The sequence below is a fragment of the Hordeum vulgare genome, chromosome 7H (genome assembly GCF_904849725.1).
Source record: "Hordeum vulgare subsp. vulgare chromosome 7H, MorexV3_pseudomolecules_assembly, whole genome shotgun sequence".
NCBI classification, from domain to species: Eukaryota; Viridiplantae; Streptophyta; class Magnoliopsida; order Poales; family Poaceae; genus Hordeum; species Hordeum vulgare.
In genome coordinates, this window is record NC_058524.1 from 459,384,632 (window position 1) to 459,395,675 (window position 11,044).

Below are 11,044 nucleotides of genomic sequence, written 5' to 3' on the forward strand. Positions count from 1 at the left end.
TAATGAACATAAACACATGTTCTTCCCATTCCTAAAAAATTTAAACAAGACAACATAGAATATATTGTATAAGCACTCACCCAAAGACTACAAAATTTGCATAATCAAAAGAACAAGCCTTACTCCTAACATATATATTAGACAAACCTAACCCCATCATAACCCTAGCCCCAACATAACCCTAACCCTTACATACAAAGAACCCTAATCCTAACATACCAATACCCATAACCATTACATACAAACAAGACTAACCCTAGCAAAGTGCAACAAAATCATACACATCCCAAAATTCATGAAGAACTAGGGTTTGCTCAAACTTGCAAAAAGGTGAGAAAATGAGAGTATTTTTTTATGAGAGGGAGGGGATCAGGGGAGATTACCTTAGGGTGTGTTTAGTTGAAGAACCAAGTGGAATGGTTCCATCTCTCTGTTCGGTATAAGCAGTGACATGGAATGGAACAATTACATCTCCATGTTTAGTTGGTGGAATGGAATGGAGCATGATGCAGCGCCTGATTCAGTTTGGCGTAGCCGCCAGTCGACGAGGAATGGTGGAGCGTCGACGCTGGAAGGGAAGAGTTGTCGTTTCTGCACTGCATCGAAGGAACCAACCGACGGGGATGGGAGGAACTAGCCGACGGGGATGGGGCGACCAGCCGCCGATGCATCGACCATGGGCGGACGGGGATGGGAGTTACCAACCGCCGGGGATGGGCGACCAGCCGCCGCTGCAGCGACCATGGGCCGGCGGGGATGGGAGGAACCAACCGCGGGGGATGGGGCGACCAGCCTCGGGGATGGGGCGACCAGCCGCCATTGCAACTACCATGGGCCTACGGGGATGGGAGGAAACAACCGTCGAGGATGGGGCGACCATGGGCCAGCGGGGATGGGAGGAACCAGCCACCGGGGATGGGGCGACCAGCCGCCGCCGCAGCGACAATGGCCCGACGGGATGGGAGGAACCAGCCGTTGGGGATGGGGCGACCAACCGTTGGGGATGGGGCGACTAACCGCCGCTGCAGCAACCATTGGTCGGCGGGGATGGGAGGAACCAACCGCTAGGGATGGGGTGACCAGCTGCCGCTGCAGCTCAGATCCATGGAGTGGGGAAGGAGAGGAGAGGAATGGAGGGGGAGGCGGCCGCCGGCCGACGGGGAAGGGTGGAGCGTCGACGCAGCTCAGATCCATGGAGGAGAAAGGATGAGGGGGAGGCAGCACACCTGGGAGCGAGGGCGAGTGCGAGGGAGGCAACCGTTCCGCGTGGTCCAGCCGTTTTTGAGGTATGACCTCGTTCCACATCTGGACGAAATATTCGGTCGGGGGGAACCACTGGTGCCCGTTCCAGATGCAACTGAAGGCAAGAACGTGGGCTAGGGATGGTTCGGACCCGTGTCGTTCCATGCCATCCCTCCAACTGAACACACCCTTAAAGGAGGGATTGGGGTCCAAATCCCCGGACCAAACCTTGAGGCTGGCCATAGTGGGAGTAACTAAGGTAGTATCATGTACTTGGGACTAGCAAACATGCTGATGTGACAGACAATTAAAGAAGAGAGAGATGATTAGAGTAACATAGGTAGATACCGTAACATGTTAAATGCTATGCTACTATGTGTCATGCATGTCAATAAATAAGGTCATCTATGATACTCCCTCTGTCCCAAAATAACTGTCTCAACTTTATACTAGCTCTAGTACAAAATTGTACTAAGCTTAAGACACTTATTTTGGGACGGAGGGAGTACTAGTTTATGATACTATGCACCATGAAGGTAGTATGATACAATAATATCATATGCATGATATTACTATATGATACTTCCCACTATGACCAACCTGAGATATGATTGATTCGGGGAGGGATTTGAGGAGAGGGAGAGGGGGACTCGAGGGTGTTGTCTCTCTCTTTTCTCGTTGGGTGGGGGTGAACGGGAAGGAGGGATGGGGAAGGGCCTGTCTGTGGCTGGATAAGTCACAGTGTGACGCCCAAACCCCGTGTGTGTCGGGGGGTGGGGGCTTGTCACGATGCGTCAGCGTGACCGAAGGTGTGCGTCTAGGTGTCGGACGTCACATAGTATAGTGTGACGCTTTGTCGTCGGACGCCATATTAAAAGATTACGCGAGTGAATTTTTCTAGACGCGGTTCACTTTGTGAAATTATTGTGGCTTTAGGTCATATTTGTCCATTTTGCCGGCCTACTCAGCCTCTCGTTTCGAGTGGTGTAGTCACAGCCGCCCACCACCTGTTCGAACAAAAACCTCCAAAACCTCCCCTCCGATGCCGCCGCCGCCGCCGCCGCGCGCAGCGCTTCGCCGTCTTCTCCCGGCCACCGGCATCCAACCTATCCGGCGCCGTCCCGCGCCGCCTCCACCAGCCGACCAGAGCCCCCTACCGGACCCCTACGCTCTCCTCGTCCACGACCCTATCGACCTCCTCTCCTCCCTGTGGCGCCGCGCCTTCGCTCACCCACCTTCCACCCCTTTCCCCAACCTCTCCGGCTACGCCTCCCGCCTCGACCTTTGGCTCCTCTCCTACCAGCGCGCCTGTGCCCACGCCACCGGCTCCTTCCCGCCGCGCCAGGCCGTCCCGCTCCCCACCCTCCACTCCCTCCTCCGCCTCCGCGCCGCCGCCCTCCGCCGCCACCCCGCCTTCCCCTGGGGCGCCTCCACCCACCTCCTCCTCCGCTCCCCCGCCGACACCCCCTCCACCGTCCCTGTCTCCCGCCGCAAGCTCACTGCCCGCCTGGCCAATGCCCCGCCCCCCTTCCAGGACCACGTCGTCCAGGAGCTCCTCCTCCTGCTCCTCGAACCCGTCTTCGAGCCCCGATTCTCCCCCAAGTCCCACGCCTTCCGCCCTGGACGCGGGCCCCACACCGCCATCCGCTCCGTTCGCTCCGGCTTTGCCGCCTACCTCTGGTTCATCACCGCAGACCTCACAACCGTGGTCGACGCCTTATCGTCAGACACCATTCTGTCCTGTGTGGAAAAGGCCGTCTCTGATCGCAAGGTGCTGTCTTTGCTCAAGTCGGCGCTCAACGCCCCTGTCCGGCCCGGGTCTGTGCCGCCAAGGGAGAAGGATCTGGATGGGCTAAGCAAGAAGAGGCTGAAAAGGAAGGTGCTCAGGAAGAGCAGGAAGAAGAAGGTGCTTAATGAAGATGAACCCAAGCCAGACCCATATTGGTTGAGACTGTTCTTTGGATTCGCCCCAGAACAGGCGTGTCATGTGCCAGAATATGGGCATTGTGGGATGATTAGTCCATTGCTCGCCAATGTGTGCCTTAACGAGTTGGATTGGTGGATGGAGGAGAGGATTAACGAGTACTTCCGCCCGTCAAGGCATGATTCGATATGGAAGGAGGCGGGCGATGAGGGATGTCATAATCCGTCTTGGCCTGAGTTTGTTCCGTCAAGTGGGAGGGAGAAGACCAGGAAGATGGATTTCCTTAGATTTGGCTCTCATGTCTTGATTGGGGTTCGGGGGCCGAGGGAGGATGCGGTTGAGATAAGGAGGCAACTGATGGAGTTTTGTGAGAGAACATTTGGTTTGAGGCCAGAGAATTCGTCGGTGGAGATTGAGCACATCACAAGGGGGATTGAATTCTTGGATCATGTCATTGCCCGCCGGGTCATCTACCCGACCTTGCGATATACCGCCAGTGGAGGAAACATTGTGAGTGAGAAGGGTATTGGAACATTGTTATCTGTCACAGCAAGCTTGCAGAGGTGCATTAGGCATTTCAGGAAGCTTGAGCTTGTAAAGGGGGACAGGGATCCTGAGCCACTACCATGTTCACCAATGTTGTACTCTGGGCAGGCGCACACTAATTCTCAGATGAACAAATTTCTTGAGACCATGGCTGATTGGTATAAGTATGCGGACAACCGGAAGAAGATTGTAGGGTTCTGTGCATATGTTATACGGAGCTCTTTGGCAAAGCTTTATGCGGCAAGGTATAGGCTAAAATCTCGTGCTAAGGTTTACAAGATTGCATCGCGTGATCTCAGCCGCCCGTTGAGGGAGAGCACAAACAATGATGCACCAGAATACTCTGATCTCTTGAGGATGGGAGTTGTTGATATTATTGAGGGTGTACAATTTGCGCGCATGTCATCAATTCCATCATGTGATTATACAACTTTCCCTAGAAACTGGGTACCGCACCATGAACTTGTATTGCACGAGTATATCAAACTGCAAGATCCAAAGTTCTTCTGCGAACTTCACAAGACAATCAAACGACGGGAGATAAGTTCACCACAGGATGATGTATCGAAGATGGTGTGGCATTATAAGGTTCATGGTGTTTATGATAATAACAGGGTCTCAAAGAAATTAAATGAATGGAGGGGTAATGATGAAGCTGTCAATGGGGAAACACAACTTCTGTTGGATAAGTAGTCCTATATTCCATACCATTTGTAGAGATACTGATGGGTGATACATCGATTGCACATAAGCAGATCTCATGTTTGGAACAAAAAAACTTTTTTGGACAAATAGTCCTAATTGCGTAGGCAGAATATTGATGGGTGATGCATCAACGACCTACCCAGCTAATGACCAAGAAATCTATCATGGGGGAAATATTTGGATGTTCAAGAGTACATGTTTGAACATGTACTACAATACTACACGTGATCTTGAGGTAAACTCATGTGTTGTAACTTTGTGTACTTGTCCTGACATCATTCTGAGACATATTATGCCATTCTTTTTCTGTTTGATGTTTTTGCAGACTTATGTTTCTACAATAGTAAGAATGTGTTGTTTGTAGTTATTGTGACACTAACAAAGCGGGATTACAATGCATATCTAGTCAAGTAGTCAATTTGCTAACAAGTTGATGCACTCATTCAAGCCTTACACAGGTAGACTAACATGCTAGTTTACTCAATATGTTAATGATATAAATTATGACACATTCACTTTTCTTATGCTCAAAAGTAGGCAATAATGTGAGGAAGTGTCATTGTTTTTGGAAGTTTGCCGGTGTTTATGAGTTACGATGGATAGTTTCATATACATGATGTTGTTTGTAAATTCTCGAGGCCTGTTCTTATGATTTTAGAAGAACTGATAAAGAGGCATGACCTCATGGGGAATTCTGTTTCGTTCAAAAAAGAGAGCCACAAATACTGGTGCTTTTTCTGTTGCAGGATTCCATCATTCCATGTGACATTCCATTTGCCTTAGTCCTGTGTTATTCTTTTATTTTTATTTTCCTTACAGAAGGTAATAAATTATTTTTTATTAGCTTCCAATATAAATGAATATCTAATTAAGAACATATAGTTGTCTAATAAATTGACTAGATATGGACTGATTGTTTGTGTCCAACAAGCATATACTGTTCATCAGAACACTACTTTTGTGGCCTCTTTGGGTTGTAGAATTTTCACAAGATTTTTGGAGAATCCTTGTAGTTAGGATTATCTTCCTACAAGAGCCCTTGGAACAATTCAATGGCGTTGCAGGAATCCTATGAAATTCCTACGGATCCAGGTCTCTTCGGTTCAGAAGGATATTCATAGGACTTTTGAAGGACTGTAATCCTTACGAAGGTCTTGTATGTTGGTGGTCTGTAGGGTTGCATTTTGTAGGAAGTTTTCCTGTGAGGTCTGTTCTACTCTCAAAGGAAAAAACATTCTATGCGTACCTCTTGGAAAAATTGTTCAGGTTTAGTATGATATGATAAAGTCCTATAGTATTCAAGAAGGCATGACGGATGGCACTTTAATCCTGCAATTTTCATGTTCATGCGCTTTTTAGGGTCATCCATATCAAAGAGGCCTGGAATGACCCAGTCCGCAGGAATTTCGGAGCAATCCTAAGTCCTAACATGAGGCTAGACCTTACAGAAAATGTCTTTCTGGGTCTTGCATGGACCTTTTATCCGTTCCTCTTTTCAAATTTTGGCTAAGTTCCTGTGGAGTATGGAAATGATTGTTTATGCAAATTCCTGCTTTTATTTGCCTTAGGATTCAACAAGCAATCCAATGTTTTTATTGTTCAAAACAAACATGAGTTCGAGCCAATATAACTTTAAGAAAATCCAAGGCAAATGAGCAAATAACAAGATTTTTGCTGGCCACACTTGATTAACCGAGTTTTTTTATCATTGGTGAAATTTTATTTGCATAATGTATTTTTTTTAGAAAAAAAAGAACAAGTCATAACTTCTTGAAGGCTGTGCAAATTCTAAAGATTCGCTGATACATGTTCGGCTAGAGTAATTATTCTTGTTGAGTGAAGATCACGATCTAATGCTTTAGAAGTAAATAGTAGCGATTATCAAGTAAAATTTTAATCAACTGCCTAATGTACTTGTCACTATTTGTAAACTTGAGACTTTGACATGAAATGTCCAGTCATCTCCCATGCAATCACAACATTGTGAATTTTCAACGTTGAATGCAAGTGTGCAGGTAGTTTCCGTTTGTTTGCTTTTTGACTAACTTTAGTTATCTCTGTTGATCTCCTCAACCATTGTGGAAACTCGTTTTTTGACCAAAATACTGTTGGGGAAGACCCTATGGTGTGGATTTTAAATCAAAGAAAAGAAAAAAGTTTCACGATGTTCAAGGTCTACATGGCTAGACCAAGATATAATAAAACAAAAGGCAAGCAGCTAAACTACAACTCATAACAACCAGTCAAGAAGGGGCTGAACCTAGAGCTGGCATCAGATGAAAATAGTTGAAGGGTAAAAGAGGGTCCCTGGTTTTTGAAGATGAAATCCTTAACAGTCCTTCCTGATATTCCATGCATCGCAGATATTGACCTCCATGAAGCATGGTCAACAGATTGTCTAAACTAATTATTTTTATATAACACTTCTAGATTGGTTAAAACTTAATATGGATAAGGCTACAATGATTTATTTGTTCATTGTTACACAATCATATTCATAGTAGCAATTTCAATGGTATCAATTATGTGTGACATAACCCACATATTTTGTAGCACTCATTGTTGTTCAAAGCTCAAATTAGGCCAGTTAAACCACACATTTTGTGTTCTAACTCTATCATATCGATTCTCGTTTTATGTCGAAATGTATGATTTGTTTGTCTGTGCATCAGGCCTGCAGTTTATGGTTCATCAAGTGAATGCAGTATATATACTGTAAAGCCTTTTCCTGTTGGGCAGTGTGAACATTTACTCATTTAGGCGAGAACTTCAATACTACTACTATGGTATGTCACTGTTAATCTACAAAGCCGGGTTCTTGCAGCCTCCAGTTTTAGCACCTGAACTGATTATATCGACATTAGTCTTACTTTTATGTCGGATGTATTAGTGTAAGACCAGCATGCTCAATAACCAACTCAGGCCAAATTAAGTTCTGTTTATAGTGCTTATAGTAATCAAATTAAACCCCAAATGCAAGTGTGACAAGTATGACTTAATTAATATCCATATTTGTCGGGAAAGTTCTAGGGGTTCGAAGTATTTCAACATTTATGTAGTGTGAAAGTCCTAGTAATTCGAGAGTCCAGTCAACCAAACCAACATGGATCATTAAAATAAACTTTGAAAACCTGATACTATGACAGCAGTCTGATATATTCCATGATGTCCAATATCCAGTATGAAAATAGTAAATCATAGTCATCTGGTTTCCCATTTCATATCGTATAGCTTGTTTTGTGTGACTTCTGAAAATTGTAGTGGCCTACGTTTTACTTTTACGCCCATGATCCTAGTATAGCCTATGTTCTATTTTCAAACATGCCAGATGCACCAAATGGCCCATCATCAGCCTGGTCTGATACAAATTTCTCTGCAGTTACTGCTCCTTCTGAGCCAACATTATATAGCATCCTTTTCCAGTCTCAGCATGGAGGGTTTTAATCAATTTTCTGCGCATGTTCCCAGGAATGATGTATGTGCCGCTTATTTCATTATTAATTATTTGGCATCAGGCGCACTAGTGAACGTTGAATATTTGGCTCTAGGATTATGCTCCTACAAATTTATAAACAAAATGATTGATATTAATTAACTGAAATTTAGTACTAGAAGAAGATCATTTAATTTATTTACACATCCCAAGCCTTGAAACGCCTTTTATGGCTTTTCATTTGGGGCTACACTGTTTGTTTCGGCATGGGACCATGTATGTAGCAAATGCATGTTGGACCTGTGTTGGTCTTCTCCCAACCACATACCCCCTCAATGGCCTAAATCAACTTGATGGTGGGGGTGGGGTGGGGTTTCTTCTGTCAATACCGAGCAGTACCACCAACGGAATGATTTTATTGGGCTGCGCCTTTCCTTTAGTGGGTCATTTCGCGACGAACAGTGTGATGAGGACCATTTTTTCTTGTTGTGCAGGGTCACCATCTTGCAGTACACAGTTCTTGCTGGTTGGAGGGTTGCAATTATTTTCTGTTACTCTGATCTGTCATCGCGGAAACTGCTTTCGTCGCCGGGGGTTCTGGAAGGACCGTGCTCTCGCTCTCGTCTTGCCAACCATAGGACGAGCAATATCACAGACATGGAGCACTCTTGTGAAATTCTGCAACCTCTCGTTCACACTTTCTGGTGCAAACGGTTTGCATTCAGGTATGGCATGGGCAGCTGGAGTGTCTCCGTCCTGTAAGCAAGATGGTTACTCGGGAAACTCACCCATGTTCTGCTTTTTGTGGAATACAGTTTCTGCAGTGTCACTGTCGACAAAGCCTCGTTGATTTGCAGGGACACAGGAATAGGAAAAATACAGAAATTAGGTTAACATGCAATCTTTCAGTACCAAAGGATCAGCATGGGCGTTTGATTGTGCATGGAAAAACACAGAGTAGAAATGTTTTACACGAGGTTGGAAGGAACAGATGTAAATTTCCCTATGAAACTAGTACACAAACGAATCTCAAGGAATAATTCATATGGATTGCAATCTTACGAATAACACAATCCCACGTAGAAAAAACTTGAAAGGATTCGAATCTTCTAGAATTCCTTTTGTTGTTCGGTTAAACCTCCTCCCAAGAGGATTGAAAATGATTGAAGGGGATTTTAACTGGTCAGGGATTTAATCCCCTCAATCTGTATCAAATCCCTTCCACTTTCCTGTCAACCGAACAAGGTCTTAAAGCATCTCTAGCAGATCCCGCATAATGCCCAGATCCGTAAAATAACCGTTAAAACACGGTTTGGGACAGAAAAAGCTGCTCGATTAGACCCTGCAAATGCGTTCGACCTGTAAATTTTTTAGGAGGCGCGCCAAAATGCCCACCCAACCGCGTAAATGCAAGTTCTCCTTACCCCGTCGATGTCCTGTATATATCGAGAGCGGTTGGTGGGTGGGACATTTCAGCCCGAGCTTTTCCCCACCACCGTCGGGCGCCGTCTTCGATTTCGGCCATAACAACCGTCGGGATCACGCAGACGGACCGTCACACACCGTAGATTGACCTCCACCACTCCCTCGTGCCTCGGCTGGCCGAAAAGCTGTAGATCGGCGGCTGTTTTGTCGCGGCCACCAGATTTGGCTTTTTCGGCCATCAGCGGCTGCGCCAAAGCTATGGATTGGTTGGGGAGAACCCTTCACAGCCCCGGCAAAGCGCCAGCGTCGCATGCAGATACTGGTTCATCCTCTGGTCGCCATCGTCGGCTTGCCGACAAGGACTCTTTCGGTCGTCGCCCGGGCTCGGTGGTCGCGCAGCGGCTCGCCGGCTTGCTGATGCCGCTCATACAGTGGACAACTTCCTAGAGATAGTACTGCGACTCACATCTAACACGCAACAACATCTCGAATGGGTATTCTTCAAATGCAACAACAACGGGGTATGTTCTTCTTTTTGTTCGGCTTTGTCAACTTTATTTGCTTAAATTTCGGTAGCTTATTGAGGTGTTCATGTGTGTAGGAAGATGGATGCTCATTTTGGTATTGGAAAAAAGAATACATTGATTTTTTTACAGAAAGAAACTTAATAGATGTTCATGCACTCCTTAGTATAATTGAGGCTAACGATGCAACTGCATGTGTAATTAGAAAAAAAAATTTAAAGGAGAAGCAACGTCTAATTCTTTATAATCAAAGCCGGAGAATGAAGAATGTAAGATCAAAAATCCCCAGATTAACAATGAATGCATGAAGAAGATGTTGATCCAACTAGTGGGAGTAGTTATGTAAGTTGGATATCTTCTAAAATGTCTAATTGTTGTTCTTGTTTTTTTTGATCTTGCTATTTTAGCAAACACTTGGTGAACTATTATGTATCCAATGCCTTTGAATAAAATAAAGAAGCAAATAAATGTATTTTGATGCTTGAAATTGGAAGGCAAATAACAAATTTGCGGGCTAGCGTGGGCGGCGGAGCAGACCCCGCAAAACAGATCCGTATAAAAGGATATTTGCACGGTGTGCTCGGCCGCCGCCCACGTCGGCCCACAAAAGCGTTTTTTCACGAACTACAAACGACTTTCGTGGATTGGCTTTACACGGGGAGCATCTCTAACAGACCCCGTATAATGAACCGACCCGTAAAATAACCATCAGAATACAGGCCCGCACGAAAAAAGTTGCCCGATCAAACCCCACAAACGCGCTGGAACCGTAAATATTTTTTTGGAGCACGGTAAAAGCTCCTCCTGATCTGCAAAAACACAGTTTTCGCGTCCGCTTCTACGGTGCCCTGTATTGAGAGAAATCAGTTGGCGAGAGCCCAACTGCCACAGAAACTTCCGCATCCGTCATCCACGTCCATCGTGCGCCGCCCTGGACGTCGCCCCGTCCATCCCCGGACGCCGCCCCACCCGTCTTGGCGGCCGCCCTGCTCGTCCTGGTCGGATTCGACGACGGCGACGGAAGCTAGCTAGCTCCTGGCTTCTGAATGGATTCGGGACACCTAGCTAGCTAGCTCTTGGATGGATTCGTCGACGAAGGAGCTAGCTAGCTAGCTCCTCGATGAATTCGTGGACAGAGCTTCTCGATGGATTCATGGACGGAGGAGTTAGCTAGCTCTTGGATGGATTCAGGGACCGACGATTTCGTATTTAGCTGTTTCATACGCTCTTTGCCGGCTTTTAGGA

At 46.1% G+C, this 11,044-nt stretch overlaps 1 protein-coding gene across 5 annotated transcripts; it reads left to right on the forward strand.

Moving 5' to 3' along the window:
- The first annotated feature begins 2,248 nt into the window (after window positions 1-2,248).
- Window positions 2,249-8,918, forward strand: LOC123411510 (nuclear intron maturase 1, mitochondrial). 5 transcript variants are annotated; one of them, XM_045104471.1, is made up of 4 exons: window positions 2,249-4,652; window positions 4,743-4,875; window positions 7,090-7,203; window positions 8,345-8,918. In XM_045104471.1, the coding sequence occupies exon 1, from the start codon at window positions 2,285-2,287 to the stop codon at window positions 4,403-4,405; it is 2,121 nt and encodes a 706-aa protein (XP_044960406.1). In that variant the 5' UTR covers window positions 2,249-2,284; the 3' UTR covers window positions 4,406-4,652; window positions 4,743-4,875; window positions 7,090-7,203; window positions 8,345-8,918. The 5 variants fall into 5 exon arrangements, with proteins under 5 accessions (XP_044960406.1, XP_044960407.1, XP_044960409.1 ...); XM_045104472.1 differs by lacking the exon at window positions 4,743-4,875 and adding an exon at window positions 7,797-7,892; XM_045104474.1 differs by lacking the exon at window positions 4,743-4,875 and having other exon boundaries at window positions 8,345-8,575; window positions 8,666-8,918.
- Window positions 8,919-11,044: the final 2,126 nt, after the last annotated feature.